This window comes from Xenopus laevis, chromosome 1L, assembly GCF_017654675.1.
Source record: "Xenopus laevis strain J_2021 chromosome 1L, Xenopus_laevis_v10.1, whole genome shotgun sequence".
In the NCBI taxonomy this organism is placed as follows: domain Eukaryota; kingdom Metazoa; phylum Chordata; class Amphibia; order Anura; family Pipidae; genus Xenopus; species Xenopus laevis.
Window position 1 is genome coordinate 171,575,435 of NC_054371.1, and position 25,971 is coordinate 171,601,405.

General features: G+C 38.0%; 1 protein-coding gene across 4 annotated transcripts in view; it reads left to right on the top strand.

Moving 5' to 3' along the window:
• rimbp2.L (RIMS binding protein 2 L homeolog) overlaps nucleotides 1-25,971 on the top strand; it is a 211,219-nt gene that overhangs the window by 120,368 nt on the left and 64,880 nt on the right. For all 4 annotated transcript variants that reach the window (XM_041567214.1, XM_041567218.1, XM_041567220.1 and 1 more), the window contains exons 7-8: nucleotides 12,951-13,040; nucleotides 18,803-18,925. In XM_041567214.1, coding sequence (XP_041423148.1) covers nucleotides 12,951-13,040; nucleotides 18,803-18,925 — 213 coding nt within the window. The remainder of the gene's footprint in view (nucleotides 1-12,950; nucleotides 13,041-18,802; nucleotides 18,926-25,971) is intronic.

Here is a 25,971-nt window from a genome sequence, read left to right on the forward strand (position 1 = left end):
GTAGGGTCGGGCAGAGAAGGGAACCGGACTTGGGGTAGGCGACAGAGGAGGTACGTGCCTGGCGCCCTCCCAGCTTTGCGCCCTAGGCACGTGCCTACTCTGCCTACCCCTAGTTCCGGCCCTGATCACTATACAAGTAGGGAACCTGTTATTCAGAATGTTTGGGACCTGTAGTCTTCGGAATAAAGGATCTTTTTGTAATTTGGATCTTCATACCTTAGGAAGGAACACGTTGCCATGCGACAAAACGCATGCGACGTGTCGGAAGTTTTGAAGATAACAGTAAGTAAAGGTGAAATCGCAGGTAATAACTACATTTATCCGACTGTCGGATGAAAGCGCAGCGCTGCATGGTTTTGCATGGAGGATCAGATAAAATCTGACCCACAAAATCTGATGAAAAACACTTGTGCAGTTCTACCCTTTGGGTACGATGTTCTACCCTTAGGGTAGAACTACATGGGCGATTTAGGTCCGATTCAACGTATGCATCATGCATGCAGCGTTTGCATCCAACAGTCGTGTCGGATGCATGCTGCAACTTCATCCAACATTTCTATTTCTTACCTTATTTCCGGCGCATCCTACTTGACGCCATCCGACTTGACATCGCGTGGCGTCTGATTGGACCTAAATCACATATGTACTTCTACCCTTAGTCTTACTAAAAACCGTTTAAACATGAAATAATCCCAATAGGCTGGTTTTGCTCCCAGTAAGGAGTAGTTATATATTAGTTGGGATCAAGTACTAAGTACTGTTTTATTACTATAGAGACAAATTTGGATTATTTGGATAAAATTAAGTCTACAGGAGACAATCTTTCTGTAATTTGGGGCTTTCTGGATAATGGATCCTATACCTGTACATTGTCTAGCCTGGTCAGTTCCCTTTTCAGGTCCAAGATTTGGTAATTAGATTATAACAAAGTTACACATATATGCCCAATAATATCTGGGGCAACAAATGTCTTAACCCCAAATAATCAACGTTTATTTTTTTTATTTTTTTTAGAAAAGAGTAAATTATTACCCTAAATGGCATTTGGACTGTCCCACCCCAGCCACTGCTGCCAGCGACACAGCTTCTGAACCACTGCCCTAGAAACTTTTAATGGCAGATAAACAAGGAAAGCAGAAGAATACATTTGTGGCCTCCCATCAGCTGAAGGGGTGCCTTATTGTATGTCCATTTCACTGAGCCTAACATCATTTGCCCTCATGATCTATATCACATTTAAAACCACAGAATCTTGATTCAGTGAATTACAGTGCAATCCCTCTGCCCACATTTTTATATGTATAAAATGTAAAGCAACCCCCAATGTAGCTCTTTCCAAAATCTGACAAATGTGTTAATAATAACATTGTTCCATAGATGGGAAACCATAAAGGCGTCACATAGTCCTGCAATTGCTCCACATTTGGACTACCAGAGGTTACATTTCCCCTCATGTGTCCTTTAGTTGTACGTTCCAGGCAGCTGTCCTACTAGGGCCCTTTATTTGTTGAATGGGTTAATCTCCCAGAGCACCTTCTGTCACAAAACTGATGAATAGAGCTGTGCACCATCAGGAAATTAAAGAGGAGCCACCAGGCAACAGTTTGACATATGAAAAGATCCTCTCTTCCTTTTCTGCTGTCAACTTGTTAGTTTTGGATGCTGTGAGATGACTCATGTCATTTGCTTATAAACAGCAAGGGTTTCTGATGAAACCTCATGGAAAATGGCTTTTAAGCTTGACGCTGCACCTGTGTAACCTATTTAAGTGGCACTTCTCTGAAACAAACATCTTTACTTTAATGAACATTCGTGCTTTTCCAGCATGGTATTAGAAAGAGCTGGATAAAGGCAGCAGAAAATAATTAATATGTTTTCTGAGTTCCACTTGCCAGTACAGGTATAGGAGCTGTTATCCGGAAACCCGTTACCCAGAAAGCTCCGAATTATGGAAAGCTTGTCTCCCATAGACTCCATTTTAATACAATAATTTAACATTTTAATACATATTCCTTTTTCTCTGTAATAACAACAGTAGCTTGTACTCGATCCCAACTATGATATAATTAATCCTTTTTGGTGGAAAAACAATCCTATGGGGTTTAATAAAAGTGATTTATAGTAGACTTAAGGTATGAGATTCAAATCCCTTATCTGGAAAAACCCCAGGTCCCTAGCATTCTGGCTAACAGGTTCCATACCTGTACAATAAAATGTCAGATGTATTTCTAGTTGAAAATGCCCTACTAAGTAGACAATGGTCATAAAGTACATGGCAAAGGGCAAGAAAGCAGCACCTAGTTTACAGACTGACAGTTGCGCTGTTGTACCATGACTTCTCTGTCTGTCTAGCAGTAATTGTTGCCCAGTGCTGTAGATCTGGGGCTTTGCCAACAGTTCATATACATGAGAACCTTTAATTACTGGAAACTCTTATGTAACACTAATCTGGGCTATCTACACCACAGATAGTTAATGTCCAGCTAAGGTAGGAGCATTGGTTACATTTGGACGTTCTCTGCAGGATCCGGGCCTTCGTTAAGTGGAAGCTATCCCTTTAAGGTGTAGTGCAACTACAACACCCAGACTACTGTGCAAACAAAAATGATTGGGCACCAGGAGGTTCTTATGATGCAAACAAAGAACTGTTTATTAGTCATAGACAATGTCCCCAGGTTTACTCACATCCAGTGGTTAGAGGAAAAAGGCACAGGCACACATCATGCAATTTACACATGCTGACACTCCCTTAGGACAGACTTGGCAGGTATCCCACTTCACCTCTGCAACATATTCCGGTAGTGGTCTCTGGATCAACCTCAGGGCAATCATTCTCTCCTGATTCCCTCTCCGCTGGGATCCCTATACTACAGGCAATATGGCCTGGGAGAGATACCTCCAATCTATCACTCCTATGTTGGAGCTCAAAACTGCTCTTTTCTAGCTCAACCCTGACTATCTTACACTTCTAGAGCATACTAGTACTGGGAGCTACACCTTTCTATTCCTCATTCACGGGGTTGCCTGGTCCCCGACTTAGACACATGACTTTCTGGGCCTTGCTGCATCCAGGCTCCCATGGGCACACCCAGCTGGATCAGCATCCAGCAGCCAAAGAGGAAGAGGCCACTCCTTACACACACTATAGTGCAGTGTGGCAGGAAGTTGTCATATCACCTCTTGGCCAATAACACTGAGCAAAGGGTGGGGCCTTAAAGCCATAGGGGCAGATAAACCCCCTATGGGCCCCTACACTTACATAATAGAACTTGTGACTTTATGCTTGAGTTGAAAATAAAGATGTATGTATTAATGGGCTAAAAAGTGTAAACTCAATTAGATGGCATAAAACATTTGTATCCACATCATGTTAATGAGCTTTAGAACTGTCCACACATAGCTATTCAGAATGTAAACATGCAATTTATGGAACGTTTTAGGCTCTGAGATGTATGCTTTTATTTACTGTAGTAGCATTCATGTGGCACATTGTTATTAAACAAAGATAATTAATGAATACATGTGTTGACATTACTTACATAATAAGGAAAATGGATTCAATTTGCTTCCCACAGAAAGCTAAAAATGGCAAAAAAACATAATTAACCACTAATACATAAACAAATTGATTCTAGTTCCCTGCAACTGCCCATATGCAAACAAATGGGTTTGTGTGTGCTTCATGGATGGGCGATCACGATGAAGAATATAATATGATGACCACCATGGAAGAACTAAAGACAAAGATTAGTAGTTAAGAAGCCAGTAAAAATACAACACCTGCTTTGTGAATATACTGTAGGAGCAGGAATCGCCTTGCGTCTATGCAAAGCAAATAGAACAGGCAGTGATGGAGACAAGGGGCAGGTGTTAACTGAAAGATCATTATCCTTTTGCCTGGTTTCCACATGCTGAGTTCTTTCTTTTGTAAACCCACAAATACCTATAAACTATTGATAAGACTATTGATAAGAAGATCCACCCCCAAAATTAAATTGCTAATTGGGGATTTATTTGTTCCTTTGGTTGTTGCTGTTTTTAATGCAACTAGGAGGCCATACTGTATACAAAAGAGATTTGAATGCAGTGATAGAAGATCAACTCTGTATAAAGGGGGAGGGGGTTTTCTTATTAGTTATAAAGAAAGCAGACCCCACCGTCTCGGCCCCCCTGTTCCCTGTGGCCAGGGTCGGACTGGGGGGCCCGGGGCCCACTGCGACTACTATCCAGGGGCCCCCTCCCGACCCCCTCCGGACCCCCTGGCCCCACTACGGTGGCACGTACGCGCGAACGGTGCTGCGCGGCACCGCAAATTGTTTTTGTTTTTTTTAGGGCCAGGACTTTGGGAGAAGGGGTCAGGCCGGCGGGGGCCCATGAGGGCCACGGCCTGCCGGGTCTTTTCCTAGTGTCCAGCCAGGCCAGTCCGACCCTGCGACTGCGGGGTCTGCTTCCTCTATAGTTCCACCACTGCCACTAACCTATGTTTAGGGCTAAAATAATGTTTTTTCCTTATTTGACCAGAGTAATTTAGACCTTAAATACCCTGCGAAAAAAATTCTGTCTTGTGAGAAGTACATCTGTCCATGTATGCAGGGTGCACAGGCCCTCTTGTCACTCAATGATCAGCCAATCAATTGCTATATAAAATATATATGTTCAATCCTGGCAAATTGTCATACACAATCAAAACGCCTATGAAGTGTGATTTTCACTAGAAACCGTTTTATCCAGCACCCCCTTTAATCCTAAACATATAGAAAATGTAATACAACTGGGTACACTGTGTTTATACACTCTTATAGAACTCCCTGATGGCAATTCAGGGAAAATAATTATACAGCTATTATATGTAACAGCAAAATAATTACATGTCATAGTCTAAAAGAGGGCTCAGTGCTTAGGAACCATAATTAGCTGTGCCATATTCAGGAAGGGATCTTTGGAATAGGTTTTAAATGATTACGTACATTTACGTCGCTTATGCAGTTTTTCTCCTTGAATACATCAGCACCACAGTGAGTAGAGCAGAACGAACAATGGAACAAATGTTTCCTTTCATAGTTCTAAGCCCAATAAGAGATGTTGCTCTGTTTATTAAATCACTGATACTAAATTGCCTGGCTACAGATGCCTCATTGTTGTTCCTAACAACTGAAGGGGCATGGGCTGAGTGCTATATTGCTTGTATAGGAATTCAAGTATTTGTTTGGAAACATAATGGATTTCAGGCTTTTTAGATACATTTAAATGTAACCATCTAACATTGCATTAACAGGTTTCAGCCTGTATATATAGGCTATTTATATACTGTATATAGAAAAAGAGAGAGAGAGAATTGGATGCACACTGGGATTTTTAGAAAAATAAAAATTTAACTTTTATTTAATGCATAATTAAAATAAAACAGGCCAACGTTTCGGTCCCCATCTTGGATCTTTATCAAGACCACTTTCTATACACTTTCTATCTATATATATATTTATATGCAGAATATTTGAGAAAGGCCTAAGCAAAGGCCTAAACGTCAGTCCGTAGCTCTGAAATAAAACATTTTCATTTTTAAAAAAAAGACCTGTGATTGCAGATCTCTTTGGAATTGGAATATATATATATATATATATATATATATATATATATATATATATATATATATATATATATATATATATATATATATATATATATATATATATATTACTATTCAGCAAACAATCATCTGACAATCTGCCTATTTAATAAATCTGCCCCTACAAATATTACAGCACCCGGCTGTTTAAATACTTGAATAGCATATTATAGGTGTCATGTTTGTCTCTGTAAAGCATGCCAAGAGTAATTTCAGATCTTTGTGCATTTCCACAGGGGTTATACACCTCACTATATCTTTGTTAATGGCATGGGAAATAAATATTAATAATTACATCAATGTTATTGTTGTTTTAGAGTGCTGATCATTCCAAAATATATAATTAAAGCTATATGACACTATTAAGTGATACTACACAGGCCCATCTTAATTCATTACATTATTTCCAGCACAGACCGCATTTCACTGCTTCCAGTTTACCAAAATCTCTGCAACAAGCTAATAACGCATTGCTAATAGGATTCTTGTATCCATTCTCCTCTTTGGTATGATGCCTTTGACTATCTTAGATGTGCATGGCATAGGGAATGTGAAAGATTGATAAAATGTTGTATGCATATTGTATAGAGTTGAGCTGCTAGTCATGTGCAGAAATAATTTTGCGTTCTGTTGGGTTGGAAAATCTGTCTTTTGTTGTTGCATGTTGTGCTCATATTTATGATGCAATAAATAGCATTATTGTTTAATGATATAGTTGTATCTCTTGTTGCCAATTGGACAATTTGGATACATCTAGGAACAGTATAGAAGCATAAACTGGTTGGTTGTTTTTCTTAAATCTTTCTCCAGCCTCATTGATTTCCTGTGGGGTGCAAAGTATTGGAAAGCTCTTGCACAATGATAATAAAGTGTTGTAAATGAACTAATTTATTGTTGTACACATAGCACTTTTGTACTTTTTTGTCTTTTGTTATGGAAAGATCATTAACAACTGCTGCTTTCTGCAACTGGTTTGTGAAATAATAATGCAGAGCCCATAGGGGTGGATTCTCAATCGATGGTGGAGAGTTGATCTCTTGTTCAGTAACACCAGGAGAGCTGCAGTTTTTTCATCCAGGCATTATCTTTCCCATGGAGTTGAATATTTCATTAACTCTCTCTACCAGGGAAGAAACGAGAACACGATCTAGAGAAATGATCCCAAATCAGTGTTTTTGGAATTACAGATAATAACTTTAGAATTGAAAACCAAGAAACATTGTTGCATTGCTATGTAGTTGTTCACTCCAAACAGCTGCAAAATGAAACACAGGTTTGCTCAGGATAGGGCTAGAATAAGACTGTGTATTGGACCACAGGGGTATGTGAATAGGCTCATTCAGGGATGGGTCAGCCCGCATGGCCAAAACACTCACTTGAAAAATGCATTGGGCCATGTATGCAATCTGTATTCCTGCTGTGATGTTTGGCATGCAAGCCAAACTTTCAGCCAACTATGTAGATTGCCAATAGCAACTTGGTTTAACAACTGATTCATTACATGTATGACCAGAGTCAGACAAAGGAGACATTTGCAAAGTGCACTTTTCTAAATTGCCACAGGTCTTTGTATTCCAAAACAGAGTGTAGAGATCAGCATGTGCTTTATGAATGCACTGCTGCCTGCATTCAGCAGCACCATATGCATAGGGGCAGTTGCAGCGGGGTACATAAGCATCTACCCTACCTTCACCCTAACTTGTATGTCATTTAGATTTTAAAAAGGGGATCTATCTTGAAAATGAAAATTTAGTATAAGCTTCCTCATACTGAAGTAAGAAACTTTATAAATACAATCAATTCAAAATTCTGCATTGTTTCTGAAATAATCAAGTTTATTTTTTTTACTATTCCTCGCTCAGCATCTGTACTCTCTTCATTCTGTCTTCATGCGGCAGTTGGATGTCAGATAAATGATCCAATATATCTTATAATTGGGGTTTCCTTTCCTAGCAGATGCATTAGAGCTCATTCAAATAACTAATTCAAGTACAAACAACATCTAACAAAATAACTGCCTTTTGCACAAATTCTGCATGAAGAGAGACAGGATTTCCGGTTTAATACATCTTCTAGGCAAAAGGAGTCCCCCTTTAAGATATATTGGATCTAACTGTCAATGAATATTTAATCTGACACCCAACTCCTGAATGAAGACAGAATCAGGAGAAACAGATGCCGAGAGAGGATTAGTGAAGATAAACTTGATTATTTCAGAACGGTACAGAATTTTTAATTTATTATATTTAGATAAAAAATATATAAAATTTTCGTTCCCCTTTAAATTAGGGAGCACTATTGGGTACATGCTGCAATGGATCCCTGAACCTACAATCTGCCTTATGACAGGCAGTAAGGACAGGAATGATCTCTCTGTCTCTCTAGAGGCAGAGTGCCAGATTTGAAATACAGTTGGGAGTAAATGACGAAAGAAGCACCATATATAAATAAAGAATAGTTTCAGTAAAAGAGTTTGCGTCTAATGTTTTTAAGCATGCATTGCATTATTGTGTGTTCATTTCCAGCCTGCCAAAATAAATAAAGAAGAAATAAAATGCAAACTCTCAGTGCATTGGCTGACCTACTTTCATACTAACAAGTAAAAAATATAACACATGAGAATTGGGAGAGGGGGGGATTGGCATTCAAAAGCTTGTGTTTATGTGGTGCTAATTGACTGCTTGTACTTTACTAGGATAGCATTAAATGAAGATATGTAATAACAAACAATGTGCATTAGTGCTGCCAAGACAATAACAGAGTAAATGGCCCTATCAGCAACGGTGTAAGTTTATCGGAACAACATTTAGTTTTTAATTTATGGCTACAAATATTTAAAATGAGCACGAGCTGGCACCTCATTACTAGAGGCTTCAGATTTCCATTGGCGTTATTTATAGCTTTCCTTTTTTTAATCTAATTCCTTAACAGAGATGCTGCTTTTTGAGAGTTGAACATTGCAGGAGAGGCTATATAACATGAATTGCCACATTACATGTTCCTGTAAAGGAATACACAGTAAAATGTACTGAATTATTTTATTCTTCAATTTAGTTTTTAGTAATAAAGTAGGTTTTTGTGCACTAACCAGTGAACCAATGGTTTATCAATGGCTACAGGTTTCAGCATCCATGGAGGCAGAATCTAGGATTTGCTTATTCATTAAAATTCATACAAATGAAATCCTGTTGCGGTAGACTCCACACTACATGCATTTCATGTTTTAAGCTTGGCTGTTCTAAGTGCAATGCAATAATCGGTACATGCACTCCCACACACGCTCACACACTTAATGTATTTTTAATGCACCAAGTCATTATGGATGGCCTTACAGCTGAACTCCAAGGAAAAGAGCTGCATGCTTATATGTGTGTATGCCTGGATTGCACTATGCTCCTTCCTATCAGTGTGAAACAGATCAAGAAATGGTAAGTACAGGTATGGGATCTATTATACAGAATGCTTGCAACCTGGTGCCTTTCATATAAGGGATCTTTCCTAAGTTTGGAACAACCTGTCAAGGCTTCTTGATTTCATTGTATCAGTATAGATTTATATTAACTTAGTTACCATCAAGTACAAGGCCCTGTCTTATAATAACAACAAATGAGTCAAAAACAAAGAGATGCTTCTGTATATACTGAGTGTATGACACCATGGGGAATAACATTACTTTAGTTTGAAGTTTTATGGATAATGAGTTATCTGTTGTATCCGATACCTGTCGATGAAAACACTCTTTCCCACCTTGCTGAAAGCTGGTACATGGTACCATATTTGTATGTATAGGTATATATAATGTATACACACAATAAATATTTAGGGTCAGATAGGGCAGGAGAGAAAGTATATATATATATATATATATATATATATATATATATATATATATATATATATATATATATATATATATATATATATATATATAAAACTGTGTTGTGCAAAGTATTTTTCAGATATCAGATATCTGGCCTGTTTATAGAATTAGCAGGGCTGTGGCACACAAAGGCATAATGGGTTCAGTGGGTGAAGATTGTGCCACCATTTTTTTCTGACGTGTGCATGATTACCTGGCGTGCCCAGCGATGTGCTGCTTTTAATGATATTCGCCTACTCCAGATTTTAAAATGCTTGCATTAGAATAAAAGATCTTATACTCTTTATTGAGCAAAGCCATAACATGCCACTGACACTGACTGGCTGAAGATGCTGTTGAAGTTGTAGTATAACACAACAGCCAGTGTTTGCCATTCATTGGACAAGCCTGTGCTCAGACTGTTACAATGGTGTGTAAGATGGTAAAACCCTTTCCTGCTTGTATTGGCTACATGTGTTTGAGGCTGATTGAAGCTGCTCTGCCATCTTTACTAAATTATTTCTGATATATATTAAGTAAAGGAAAAATATGTAAATGAAATCCATGGAGCGCTGTTTTAACAAGGCTTTGATCCAAAAGAAGGGATTATACATGAAAGGACTGCCTTTCTGAAGTTGTACGGCAATGGCTGCTTTACATTTGCTTAATTATTTGTCCCTGTAAATGTATTTATGAAGGGTAATGCGGGGTGTATGGAACATGCGGATATAACACATGAGAGATAACAGGAAATGTGCACCAACAGATGCGAGTCTCTAGGCAATGCAGAACTTTGGTGCCCAGACACTATTGTCACATTATATTAGTCTACGGGAATCAGCCTCTTGCCTCTCTGCTTCTGATTCACTCTTTTATGCTTTGGCTGTCAGAGAGATTCCGAGGGGTTCAGCACATTGCGAGCAATGCAGGGACAAGCTCTCCCTTCTCTGCTTCTATGTCAGAGATGCAGCTGATCTATTATAAGGTTTGTTTGTATGCTGACTTGTATTTAAAGAATTGGTGTAGTGTGACTGAAGCAGGTAGGAGGCTCTAGTTCAGTCTCTTGTGACTGTCTAATAGTCTTGTTGTACTTTACCATGTCTCTTATAGATAAAGCTTATCCTTGAGGATCTGATCATATATCACAAGGCAGCCTCGGTTATCAAAAAGTGTCTGTAAAGAGTTCTGTATTATTGTTATTTTATAGGTGCACAGATAAGTTTCATTTATTGCTGCCTGTCAGCCCAGTGATATGAGTGCAATGTCCTATTCTAGGGTTTAACAAGAAGAAAATGCACCCCCCTATCCTTGAGAATAGAAAAGCACTAATTACCTATGATTTTATTGCTTTCCTTCTGCTCCAATTTGCTGTTCATTGTTTTGAGTACAAAAGCTGCTTAACGCAAATCAGTCAGTTGAATGTAGAATGTATTTATATAGTGCCAATATTGCATGTGGTGCCTTACAAGATTACAAAGGAAACACTCTGTCAAATAAGAGCAGGCAACTGAGGGGGAAATTAAGGGAAGAAGGTGACCCTCCCCAAAGAGCATGAAGTGTAATGGAATAATTGATGACGGACAAATATTTATGTTCTTATTTCGATTTTATCCTCCTTTTTGTTTTTCTACAGTAATGGAATGATAACAAAATGTTGCTTTCTTTTCCCTCTTTAATTGTAGCTTTTTAACATAGCCCATCGTTTTCAATTGCTGCCATCAATTATTCAGCCATCATTAACACAAGATTATTTAAAAACAGCTTTTTCCTTTAACGGCTCTTTAGCGTGACTGGCTATGACGGATATAAAGAAATGCAGAGGATATATAAGTATATGGGATATATAGGGATCTGTTTCTGTATTTGGAGGAAAATGGAATCATTATTAAATCTCAATTTCTTGGGGGAGGGGGGAAAACTATACAGAGGGCCCTTATAAATATATGCATGTGTAACAGGTCTTGCTAGCAGTGGGACGGCCTTGAAATGATTATATGAAAGGGTTAAGCCAAACAACTTCTGGTTTATTTGTAATTTTCATGCTGACATAAAGCATTGGCAAATGCTGGAAATCCCTTGTTCTATATGGGTGCACATTGAGCTCTGGTGACTCACGGAGCCTGTATGCATTTCCACCTGCAGTAAATTGCTAGCTTTTGTACAGATGGAATCGGGCAGATGTCCACTCCCCAGCGCTGGAATGGGAGCAGGGATTTAATGAGCAAGTTGCTAAATGACCCTCTAACACTCTGCTTGTTCTGCTTGCTAAATTAATGACTTGCTCTTCAACACAGAATGTGTCATTATTGGCCGGGCACAACCCAGCGCATCCATTATACTCTCTTTACAGGGAGATTGAGTGATTGCATAGGAAAATGCGCTCATGCAATAAAAGTGATCTTTATTTATAGTTTCTTCTTAACCAATCACTGCCCGAAGAAGATCATGTAGGGACATCCAACCTGTTGCCTTCTGGCGCTATACTTCCCACCATCCTGTCCCTTAAAGCTGGAACTTGTCAAGGGATGAGAATTAAACAGCAACAAGAGGAACACAACACAACGCTACATAATATTTAGTTTTAATGACACTCGGCAACAGGCTTCCCAAATCCCCACACTGTTGGACCACATACATGTACTGTAGCTATTTACCTGCCTATAAACAGAAAGAATATTGCTGTACTAACTGTGTCATGTCATTGGTTATTCTTTCTACTTGCTTGTGTTTAGTGCTCAGAGAAATGCATGTTGAAAAACCTATTCATTGTAACTTTGTGTGTTAAACTTGCCTACACTTGCCTTGGTTTTCAGCTTTAAAAAAAAACCATGGTTTTAGTACTGTATTGCCTTTAAAGGGGTTGTTCACCTTTCATTTAGCTGTAAGTATGATGTAGAGAGTGATATTTTGAGACAATTTGCAATTGGTTTTCATTTTTTATTATTTGTGCTTTTTAAATTATTTATCTTTTAATCCAGCAGCTCTCCCGTTTGCAGTTTCAGCAATCTGGTTGTTGTCCAAAAGACCCTAGCAACCATGAACTGATTTGAATAAGAGACTGGAATATGAATAGGATAGAGCCTTAATAAAAAAGTTGCAATAACAATAAATTTGTAGCCTTACAGGGCATTCGTTTTTTTGATGGGTCAGTGACCCCTGTTTGAAAGCTGGAAAGAGTCAGAAGAAGAAGGCAAATAATTTAAACAAAACTATAAAAAATAAATAATGAAGACCAATTGAAAAGTTGCTTAGAATTGGCCATTCTACAACATATTAAAAGTTAACTTAAAGGTGAACAAACCCTTTAATCTTAATTACTAAGGGTCAAGGCACATCCGTGTAGATATTACTGTTACAGCTTAGTGTTAAAAAAACCAAAATATGGACTAAATGTTTCAAACATATATTCCAGTGTGTTTGCTATTGACTCTACCAGCACTGAGTGTCTCCTTTTTCTCTTGTCAGGAAGATGAATTAAAGGATGTTGTGCAAGACAAGAGTCGCTTAAGCCTTCAGTATGCCAGCCTATCCCACAGGGCCCTGCTGTATGACCAGGTATTAACTTCAATCCTCAGAACTCACATCTTTTGACGTGTCTATGTATTTTTAATGTTGCTAGATAAATTGCAATGAGCGTTTCCTTCTGTGAGCCTTGCATTTAGTGGTCCAAAGACTGAAGGCCCATTATTTCTTGTGTCAACTGTTTGAAACCACAGTTTGTTTCTGAGAGGCCACAGACTGCACTTGTGCTGAGGTTGTATAGGGAGCATAACCAACATTACTGTGCATGTATGTTCTATTAGATGACATAGGAGCATGTTCACCTCACATTTCCTTTATCCCTATGCCAGGAGAGAGGTTTGCTAATTACTGAGTCATGTTACAGCATTAATCATACTGAATTCTCACTTATATTCATAGACTGTCTACCACTCCTCAAAAAGGCAAATTCTGATTATGTAAAATAAAAAAATAAACATTTAATGAATCAGACCAAAAACCATCCAAGTGCAGTGAGAGTCAGAAATACTGGAGATAAACAGTATATCCTAGAGCTAGGATATAAATATATATATATATATATATATGTGTATATATTCTATTAGGGTAGAATAGGTTTTCTTGAAATAAAATGTAATTTTGTAAGACCGTCCCCATTCCTTTCAAGTGACCGAACCTCATTCCTAGTCCCAGTGGCAGAAAATTCTAATTTGTCATGCCCAGCAGGTATGACTAGTGGATTTATGGGAAGTCAGACAGTTCCAAGATTGTTAAGCCGCAGTTATGGGAGCAAAGCGAAAGATGTTAAGTAGAGATTTTTGTACTAGAGCTCTCCCTGATAAAATCATTGCATTATTTTGGCCCAACAAGTGCACTTTGAATTTATACCAATAAAGGCCAACACTGATATAAAATGACCCAAAGGATGGTGTATTACGTTGCTTTTGTTGGACATTTTGAGCTCAGCACAGAGCTAGCATTTTTCTCCCAGTGCCCTGATTTTACACTTTTTAGCTATTTGGGCTGAATACAAAATGAGAGTGGCTCTGTAACTGGGGACATATAAGCTCTTCTTTGATCACAAACATTTTGAAAATGGAAATTAGTCTAATGTGAGCCATTTCCCTTTAAATAAAAAAAAATCAGTTCAGGCTAGGAGTATTATAAGTAGTCAAGTAAGTCAAAATAATTTCTATACATTTAATGTATACATGTAGTACAAAACACCCAGAGGAATTTCGAATGTATTTATTTTTACTAATCTTCCATCTGCTGTGAATCCATTATGTATGGTAGCACATATTTTACTCCATATTATACAATATTTAATAATATTTTATGGAGAGGCTCAGCCTGAAGGCCAGTTATGGTGAGATTTGGCGACAATGCCTGTTTTCCTAGATATACCTGAAAAGCCACCTTGATGGCCAATTAACATCAGATTTGTGGTGAACACTTCTGCTGTAGATATCTTTGGAACTATGCTGATATACACATGATTTCCTGTACCAGCAAACTTATTATAAGCTAATGAGAATAACATTATGAGCTATTATGAACTCTTAGGGACAGAGTTATTAAAGAGTGAAATTAGAGCTCATTATCTCTCCTCTACTCTCTATACATTCCTATAGGATTTTTAGAGGTGTATTTATCAAATGGTGAACTCTAACTTTCACCCTTTCATAATTCAAAATACCCATAGGGATCGATAGAGATCAGAGGAGTTTTCCTGTTGAGAGCCCTGATTTCACTCTTTGATATATGTGTCCCTAACTGTCAGTATCTACTGGATTTCTACTTTGTGTACCTCCTTGATGGATACCAGGCTGCCATACCATCTGACTTGTAGCCGCTGCAGAGTGATGACACCTGCTAGCCTGCTTGTAAATACATATTCTTGTCTTGACTAATTCATAAGACCCAGGCATCTGTCAGCTTTCCAGGTGACATACCTCTGACCAAAGTGGAAGTGACAGATTTATATACCCTCATAACCTCTCCCCTACTAAGGAAAAGCCACCCCCATAGCCAAAATCAGTCTTTCTAATTCTTGCATTTATTATTTCTCAGTGTGTGCAGAGATGCTAAAATCACTCTAATGGTGGTCACTTTAGACATGTTTTTTTCATAATTAAAAGCTCAAGTTATTGTGCTAATGGAGCATTTCAGCTATGTCTAATGGAGCATTACAGTTCTGGCAAACACATCCTAACATGCAAATGTAACACCCGATTGTCGGGTTGAGAATGGACTAAGATAATAAATTAGATGCGGCTGACAGAAAGGGGAATGTATGGAGAGAGCTATGTAGAGAGTGGCTTTGACAGCAGCTCAGTTATAATGACTTCTGTTTCTGCTCTTGTGCTTTTACCTTTACTGATAAGATGACATTCCCATGTGAGTGATGTCCCCTAATCCGGCTTTCCTCTTAAAGTCATAACTCTCACTTCTGCCTTTCTCAGTTCAGTCAACAGCATTTCCATTCATCCCAGGGACATGTTTGTGTTTTATATTGCACCGCCAGGAACATTTGTAGCATAAAAAATAAATGATGATGTGCATCTCAGAAACAAGAAATTGCAGACTAGATTAGCATTTGATTTGTAAGAACAAATCCAATTATAAAACACACAACCTGATCAAGTTGTATTAGTTATGCAGAAATCTCCTGAACTGTGTGAATGGGTGGACTTCCCTTGATGGACTGATGAGATTCCAGTTCGGGGGATAACATGATTTCACTGTAAAAACAGCAAATGAAGAACATTGTTTGTGAGTACTGTTTGGAGCAAATGAGGGCATGTAGGAGATACAGCAATCCCTAGTTGATCTTCAGTTTATTTGTGATGTTAATGATACCAGACAGTGAGTGACATGGAATGATATGTGCTTATTGCAGACGCAGTACTGTATTCTCAGCCACGTGAGATGCTGAAGATCTGATACAGACAATAAACTGAAAATTATTCTTGTTGGATCATTGTGATATAATCACCTGCATCTAAAATAGGTGAAAAAATGACAGCACATAGATTTTCTTCCACAACAATATAACATAGCTATGTATAAATATTTTGGGCAGTCTCCACGACAGGCCTTTAGGCAATCACATATACATATAGGTACAATACACACAATATAAAATATAAAAGCACTATACTAATGACTGGAAATACTGTGGACTAAAATGAGGTTAAGGTTGTAGTACTGGTGGACTATTTGGCTTCTGCTTATGAGAGTTTCTTATGTCAGTGTGTGTGTATTTATTATTATCATGAAATAAATTGTTTGTTCAAGTGACTTAAAATATAAAAAAGCAAATGTTTCTATACTCAATCTGTTGGTCTCCCCGGGACCATTCTTGTTTTGAAAAAGTCCCCAAAGAAGAAGAAGTCACATTGACTAAATTAAGATTGTTTTTTCTTTTTTTGAGGACTGCACTTGCAACAACTACATTTCTAGATGTGTATGTATATATAATGTTTTGTTGCCTTCTGTTTTTCAGTGATGTCATCATTTGTGTATCAAATATATTTTTCACTAAATAACTGTTTCAATGGCAGGGGGGTATTTATTAAAACTCAAATGTATCCCATTTTTTTTTTTATTAAACAAAGTCAACTTAACTCCCATCCATGAATTTAACTCATTTATCAAGAAATCAAAAAAGTCAGTACTGGAAAAAGTCAGAACAAAATCATGTGACAATTTGAATCATATGAATTGTTGCCTGAATCAAACCATCTTTTTGAGTTGTCACCTGAAAACCCTGACTTTATCAGATTATCCAGCACTAGTGATGGGCGAATTTATTCGCCAGGCGTGCATTAGCGGCGAATTCCCGCAATTCGGGAAACCGCCGTGAAAATTCCCTGGTGTCAAAAAAACAGACGCCAACATTTTGCGAATCTTTTCGCCATTTTGCGAATTTCGTGGGAAAATTTTTCGGCGAAGCGAAACGCACCAAATGCGCCCATTACTATCCAGCACAGATCACAATGTTACGTAACAACTTCAGGGACATCTGCCTTTGACTTCTACATGACCTCGACAGGTTTGAGATGGAGTACTTTCAGATTTGAATTTGGGGTATAATGAATCTCTAAAAGGTTTTTTTTCCCTCTAAAAATTAAAGTTTTCCCCTTTAAAAACTTGGCCATAATAAATAGGATCCTTAATAACAATTGTTACACAATGGTGACATTGGCAAACACGGATGCACAGTTTTGAAGTCCTTCAGCCACGATGGGGGAACAGTTAAAAGATCACAGAAGTTGCCTTCTTCTTTATAAGCCCACCTAACTTAAAGTATGCCTTTACAGAGTTTCAAAGGGTAAGGGAACCCATCATAAACCCCCTCCCCATCACCCTGTAGGCTATATTCAGATTATACAGATTATGAGCTGCCAAATGAAGAATGCAGCTTGCAATCTATATTATTAATAGAATAAACAACAGAACCTCTTCCTCCAATTCAGTCAAATTGGTCAGCAATGGGATCATGCACTGTAAGAAATGCATTGGCACTTGAAGATTCCATTACTTGGAACCAGAGGCACACACAGCAGTAGAGTACAGCATGAAAAGCTGCAGGTACATGTCCAACAGGGGTCCTACAATGGCAACATTTTGTCACTTAGAATCGGGTCCAGTTTAAGGTTTTGCAGGTTAGGGTAGGGTACATAACTAGAACTGCCACCCCAAACATATTAAGTATTGGGCACAGGGAACCAAAAATGGAAATGCAATGGACATTGCACCTGAAAAGACACCCAATATTATTAAGACATTAAGGGGCCCATTCACTAAGCTTGAGTGAAGGAATAGAGGAAAATAAAGGAAAAAAACTTTGATTTTCGAATGTTTTTTTTGGCTACTTCGACCATCGAAATGGCTACTTCGACCTTTGACTATGACCTTTGACTTTGAATCGAACGATTCGAACTAAAAATCGTTCGAATATTCGACCATTCGATAATTGAAGTACTGTCTCTTTAAAAATTTCTTCGACCCCTAGTTCGCCACCTAAAACCTACCGAGGCCAATGTTAGCCTATGGGAAAGGTCCCCATAGGCTTTCCAAGGTTTTTCTGATCGAAGGATAATCCTTCGAATCGTTCGATCCAAAGGATTTAAACGTTCGATCGAACGATTATTCCTTCGATCGTTCCATCGGACGAATTGCACTAAATCCTTCGACTTCGATATTCGTAGTCGAAGGATTTCAATTCGGCAGTCGAATATCAAGGGTTAATTAACCTTCGATATTCGACCCTAGGTAAATGTGCCACCAAGACTAAATATGTAGTTTTCAAATATATTTATGAATTATGCTCATCTGAGAGCATCACGTTTAGATTTAGTATATAAATACAGAAAATAATACATAATAAAATGGTCTTCATACTTCGACTTTTTAAGTAAAAAGGATAGAAAACATATTTCTCGGTTGAGATTCAATTATTAATTTAATAATTTGTATATTCAGTAGTCATGACAAAGTTTTTTCTTAAGCTTTCTGTTTTTTCTTTTTCTTTTCTTTTTTTTAATGGAATTATATTTGAATTTTGTATTGAATGACCTTTGGTTGTATTACTTATAACTTACAATGTTCAGCAATATTCATATTGCAATTACTGATGTGTGTAATAAGATCACGCGTGTTCATGTTGTTCTTATTTGATGTTTTGTGACGTATTATTATAAATGGCAATAAAAATTATTGTAAATTAAAAAAGGCAAATATTAAAATATTAATATGAAGAAATATATATATGTTCCCCAATCCTTGATATTCAGTTATCCTCTTTACAGGTAAAGTCAGACTATGAGCAGCTCAGAGAAACCCTTGTCATAGTCACCAAAGAAAGAGATTTGGCTGTGAAGGAGAAATACCAGCTCCAAGCCAAACTGGAGAACTTAGAGCAGGTCCTAAAGGTAAGGTGAATGGCTTTTCTGGTGTTAAAATTAAATAAATTAAAGGAATGTTATCATCAATATATATAAATTTGTATATTTATGAAACATGCAACTGGGGATTCCAGAAAGATTCACATCAGCTTGATCCTTTTTTTTTTTTTATTTATCAAAAGTATCACAATAGGAAAGTTTTTTTTTTTTTTACAAATTGATTAATTTCTTAAAGCTGATAAAGGCTTCATTTCTTCAGAATGTGTTCAACTTCTTTAAACAGTTAAACACATTAATTTCTTAGATGGTATTAGTGCTCCGTGGAACTAAACAGAACCTTTGAGCACTAATAATAATCATCCAAACATTTTGTCACCTGCAGTAGTCAAGATTAATAGTGGATGGCAAAATATGTCGTGTCCTTGCTTTAAAAAAATAGCAGGTGGTTCGAAGTGCCTTTGTTAACGTATAATATATCAAAATCTTTTGTTGGCAGTAGATAAGAACATAAGATTATGGTATCTATCTATTACATATCTCATCAGTCTGTTAGTTACCCAGCATGTAATAAAGGAGCACACTTTTCCGAGGTGCAGTTTCCCATAGCAGCCAATAAAATGTTTGTTTTTCAACAGGTGACCAGTAAATGCTACCTGCTGATTGGTTGCTATAAATGATCTAGTGGCCCAGATACAGGCCATTGTTTATGCCTGTACTGTCAACTAATATCCTATAACTAGAAGGAGATACAGATGTGGAACCTTTTTCCCAGAATGTTCCAGACTTTGGGTTTTCCAAATTTGGATCTCCATGACTTAAGTCTACTAAAATGTAATTTGAATATTAATTAAACCCATAAGGGTTTTTCTCCAATAAGGATGTATTATAGTTTGGATCAAGTACAAGGTACTGTTTTGTTATTACAGAGAAAACAGTAATAATTTTTAATAATGTGAATTATTTGATTAAAATGGAGTCTATGGGAGAGGCCTTCCTGCAGTTTGGAGCTTTCGGGATAATGAATTTCCAGATAACGGATCCCCTACCTGCAGCTAGAAAAATGGCCATTTAAGGGTATGTAGCTGCTGGTTAGAAAATATGAACTTTTTGAAACTCAGAGATGGGGCTGATTTATGAAAGATTGACCTGTCTAGAAGGATTCCCACCAGTTCAATGGGCCTGTCAAATGTTTCATGGCAGTCAAAGTTTCAACAAATGTTATGGTCACGTGGACACTTTTATGGTCACGTGGTTGCCGTGTCAGTGTTTGACTCCTTTGAACAGCCGAACATATTTATTGTTTATCCAACATCACTGCTGTTTGTGCTCATAGCTTGTCTGGATCTTTCATTGCTGATCACATGCAAGGAGAAAGTATCTAGGCAATTGTTTTGTTATAGTGTGGAAAATAAACAGTTACAGCTAAAGCCCTCAGTAATGGTTTAGGGAGCAGTAACTATCCTTACTGCTTGGTAAAAATGACGAGGGACTATAAATCAGCTCCATATATCCTGAGATGCAGTTCTAGCTGATTAAGTGCCTGGCCTTCAGTTTCTGGGAGAAGGTTTGTTCAAAAGTATTGCAGCTGACAGACAGCACTGATAGCTTTGTTACTTACAGTAGCACTTACTCTGTCATACCAGGAGGCCTGCAATTCTTTCAAGGGGCTTCAATATAACATTTACACCATCTGTGATTTGTGCTGGCATTTGAAATGGAATAACGTTTCAATGAACCCGCTCAAGGAAATTGCATTGTGAATGTCCCAGTAACATGATTATTTGAAGATAGGGTACACTTTGTCTTTATCCTGTAATGCTGGAAATTAATCACAAAGCAAGGCAACCATGGTCTCATTCTGTGTTTTCATCCATCAAACAATTGTAGCATTTACATATAATTTGTAGTTCCTGTTAAAAATGCTCCTTGTATTTGTAATTTGTACTTTGTATTGGTATTGTATGTCAATCTATTCAGGGGTGTCGCAGGCCACTTATTGTGATCATTCATTGTATGGGGCCCTCTGTATTAGGCTCCTTTCATTTTCCATACCAAAATGCTATTTGAATGTGTCACAAGGTATGACTAAAGGCAATACATCTAAACACAACCACCACATTTTTGCACAGCAGTTACACAGTGTTGGCTAGTCATATTCCATATAGAAGTATTTATCACATATGTTTTATATATACCATTGTGCATTACAAGGCTTATAGATTCCCGTATTATACTCTAAATCAGTAAAACTTATGCAGCAAATCTAATTCCAAGCAACAGATCTGCTGAAGGGTCTCTCGGGAAGAACATTGTCAGGAATAAGCCCCACAATTATCAAAAATCATTGAATTCTAGGGACAGATAAACTGCAGCAATATCTAATGTAGACTATTGTGTACATCAGTTTACTCTAATGTCCATACTGTGGACCAGAGAAACATTCAAAGGCTGAAAATAAACAAAAAGAATACACTGAAATATTATTTATAACATTGATAGAAATCACTGAGAGGAGGGTGCAAAATTGTTGCCCCAAGATTATAATTGCTTACTTTAGACCTTGGACTGGGTCCTCTTTGCTGAAAAATGAGCTGCTCCACCATCTTTCCTTTCCCAGGGATCCCTTGTGGCTGGTCTGGGCTGTGTGTAACTGAAAAAGATGAACTTCGACTCTGCTAGGAATGCACACAGCCCAGGACCAGAGCAAAGATTCCAAGACAGCAATGAAGATGGCGGCACAGTTGCCCCTAGAATACTATCCCAAACTAGCATGTTTTTCAGGGTCTGAGGTTAGAGAATATTATCACAGGTGGGTGCCTAACAAACTGTCACACACCCATAGTAATTAACCCTTTCTTTATGCTAACAAAAATAGCAGTGAACTAAATAGGTTGTTGATAAAATGAATGCTGCAAAGTCTATGGACCATGAGCATGTGAAGGTGGTACAGAGATGAAATTACTGAGCTGCTGTTGATTACGGAGTAAAAGCTGGGGAATTTAAAGGGGTTATGTCATGATTTTTATGGTTTTGTTTTTATTTCTAAACTACATTGTTTACACTGCAAATAATTCACTCTACCATATAATATTTCATTCCTGAACCAATAAGTGTATTTTTTAGTTGTAATATTGTTGTGTAGGCAGTAGGGTTGCCACCTTTTTTTAAAAAAAAATATACCGACCAGTGGTGGGAGTGGGAGCTAAATGGGCGGGCTGTGATGCAAAAAGGTGCGGAGCCACAGGGTCGTGCTGCAAAAGGGGGCGGGCCACATCGCGAGAGGGGCAGAAGACTAAGAAAAGGTAAGTTTCCACCAGAGGGCCAAGGGCTTTTGTTACGGGTATTACAAATTACCGGCATTTACATTGCTGGCAAATTTGTAATACCAGCCCCGGCAGGTGTTTTACCAGCTAGGCTGGTAAAATACCGGCCAGGTGGCAACCCTAGTAGGCAGCCATCTTAGGTCATTTTGCCTTGTCATGTGCTTTCAGAAAGAGCCAGTGCTGCACTATGGAACTGCTTTCTGACAGGCTATTGTTTCTCCTACTCAATGTATCTGAAGGTATTGCAGTGAGACATGGAGTTTTACTATTGAGTGCTGTTCTTAGATCTACCAGGCAGCTGTTATCTTGTGTTAAGGAACTGCTACCTGGTTACCTTCAATTGTTCTGTTGTTAGGCTGCTGAGGGGGAAGGGGGGCTGATAAAATTCAAACTTGCAGTACAGGAGTAAAGAGTCCCTGAAGTTTATCAAAGCACAAGTTTCATGATTGGGGGCTCCTGGGAAACTAACAATAAAGTGTAATTTCTTTAGTTGTGATATTGGTGTGTAGGCAACCATCTCAAGTCATTTTGCCTGAACATCCAAAGAAAACTGTAGCACACCGATCAAACTTGTCTTGTGAAGAAAAGTGTTTTTATTGGCTCACGGCAGACATAAAGTTTGGCAACGTTTCGGGCCACGCAGGGCCCTTTATCAAGTCATTTTGCCTGGTCATGTGCTTTCAGAAAGAGCCAGTGCTTCACTATGGAACTGCTTTCTGAGAGGCTATTGTTTCTCCTACTCATTGTAACTGAATGGGGTTGCAATGGAACATGGATTTTTACTATTGAATGCTGTTCTTATTTCTACCAGGGTGCTATCCGGTTACTTTTCGATTGTTCTGCTGATGGGCTGCTGGGGATGGAAGGGAGGTGATATCACTCCAACTTGCAGTGCAGCAGTAAAGAGTGACTGAAGTTTATCAGAACACAAGTCACATGACTTTGGGCACCTGGGAAACTATCTAGCCCCATCAAAATTAAATATAAAAAAATCAGATTGCTCTTTTGAAAAACAGATTACACTATTAACTGATTTTGAAAAAAACATGACAGTATCCCTTTAAAAGCATTGAAGCAGTTGCAATGCCATGAGTAAAATCTTTCACAGAAACTGCTAAAGCTGTTGCTATGGATACTGGACCTAGGAACACTTTTCCTGTGTTATAAACCTCAGTAGTTTGATGGCATGGGTGTAATAATATCTGCTGTAAGATTACTGATACAGCAGCAGTTTCTCCCATAATTCCCTAGACAGTAGAGGATTTGGCAGTAAGAAGGAACTGTTAATGTACCTGAGAGGGGAGAGAGGCCAGCAGATAACAGGATGATATTTCCATTGGTAAGCTGCAATAATTACACAAACCAAAAAAGGTATCCACTAGAGCAGTGGTCCCCAACCTTTTTTACCCATAAGCCACATTCAAATGTAAAAATTGTAGGAGAGCAACACTAGCGTGAAAAAAGACCTTGGGGTGTCAAATAAGGGTTTGATTGGCTATTTGGTAGCCCCTATGTGGACTGACAGCCTACAGGAGGCTCTATTTGGCAGTAAACATGGTTTTTATGCAACTAAAATTTGCCTCCAAGTCAGGAATTCAAAAATAAGCCCCTGCTTTGAGGCCACAGAGAGCAACATCCAAGGGGTTGGTGAGCAACATGTTGCTCATGAGCCACTGATTGGGGATCACTGCACTAGAGGATGAACGTTATGTATTTATGTTATATCATTATCAAATGGTCTACGATCCCAGGTCACAGTTCAAAACTTAAATGCATAATGATGTGTTGTGTTGTCACAGTAATAATAGCGATGCCTAAAGGATATTTCTGATGCTTGCATTAAAGTATAAGCTCCTATCAAACATGAGAAAGCAGTGTGCAGAAATTGCAGCCTGTCCAATGTGCTAAACATCACATTCTGCAAAGCAAGGGGTTCTTATTATGTGCTCCTAATTAAAATGGAGCATGATTGCCTTTCAATGCCTGCCATACAAAATAGTAGCGATGGTTAATTTTAGATGCAGTGGATGTGTACTTGATTGTTCTTAGGCTGAGGCAGTACAGGTGTGAGATCTATTATCCGGGAAAGCATCAATAAGTCTTCAAATGCAGAAATATGGAATATAGACTAAAGAAATAATCTCCCGTGATCTTTTTTGGAAAAAAGTTTTGCTATAATGAGTTTTTCTATCATCAATGGAAGAGCTATTGTTATTGATATTATTATCTCCAATGACAACTACATGTTTGTTGCTGGTAATGAGAAAACATCTTACCGTGTCAATCATCAAAAGGCAATAATTCTGGCAAAATGTGCTTATGTTCCGCCCTGCTAGGATATACGCAGAATATTGTAATCATTTGTAGATCAATAGACGACGCAGAATGGCTTGAAAATTCATCATTCCTTTACTGAAATGGTTTATACCAACACTATTCATCACAGTTAAACATATCCGAATGCCTTTCCAATACTGCAATGATTAATTATATTTAAATTTAATACTCTTGTTTGTGCTGTTACTAACATTCATAGTTTTTGCATGTGTGTGAACGTGAAATCAAGTGCATGATAACTTTGGTTGTTTCTCCTTTATTGGAAGTAAGGGAAATGAACATATTTTATTCCAAAGGCTAAATAATGCTTTTGTTTATCATTACATGGATCAAATGAGTCTCATACAGTAGTTCAATACCTGGCATTAGCCACCAAAGCCCTCTGTCCTCCTCTTATTATAAAACTGGAGAACCCATTTTAACTTTTGCACAGTCTTTCCAGGACCCTTTATCTGGAAACACATTATCCAGAAAGCTCCAAATTATGGGAGGGCCATCTCTGTTAGGGGGGAATGTAATATGCTTCGTTATTGCAAAAAACGTTAGCAAAGACGAATGTGCCCATTAGCGACCATGTTTAAACCATTTTTGACTGATTAAGGCCTCAACAACGTCCTTGCAAAGTTTGTGAACAAACTGCTTTTGCGAACATTTGCACAGTGTGTAATAAAATTTTGCAATTGCAAACCGGTTTTTTAAAAGCCTAATGAAGAATATTACATTGCGACAAGTAAATTTTTATTTGCAAGGTTTTGCTCTTGTTATTACATTTACCCCATAGACTCCATTTTAATAAAATAGTTTAAATTTTTAAAATCGTTTTACTTTTTCTCTGTATTAATAAAACAGCACCTTGGACTTAATCCCAACTAAGATATAATTAATCCTTATTAGAAGCAAACTCAGCCTATTGGGTTTAATTAATGTTTAAATGATTTAAAGGGGAATTCCGGCTTCCAAACCAAAATTTGATAAAGAGGCTCACATAACATAGAAAGCCCTAATATACCCATCATAGTTACCTGTTTATGCAAAAAGTGAATGAATAATGCCATTTTCTGTGCTGAAATCCAGCTGTTTAACAGTTCTTCTCTTTCTGCATCATTTGAAATCCTGGCAGAGAAGGAGGGACTAAACACTGATGTTACAAATTGTAACAACTTCTCCACAGCTTACAGACAGTATGCAGGAACTACATAACCCACGATGCATTGCTCTGTGATGTTCCTTTCCGCACAGATGCGGCCGCGATCTGACAGGATTTTTTAACCTGCCAGATATCATCAGGGAAGCCCGTCGGATGGCCATACACGGGCCAATAAGCTGCTGACTCTGTTTGTCGGCAGCTTTTATCGGCCCGTGTATGGGGCCTTTAGGATAGCTGTTTGTTGATACAAAGTAACAGTAGTCAGC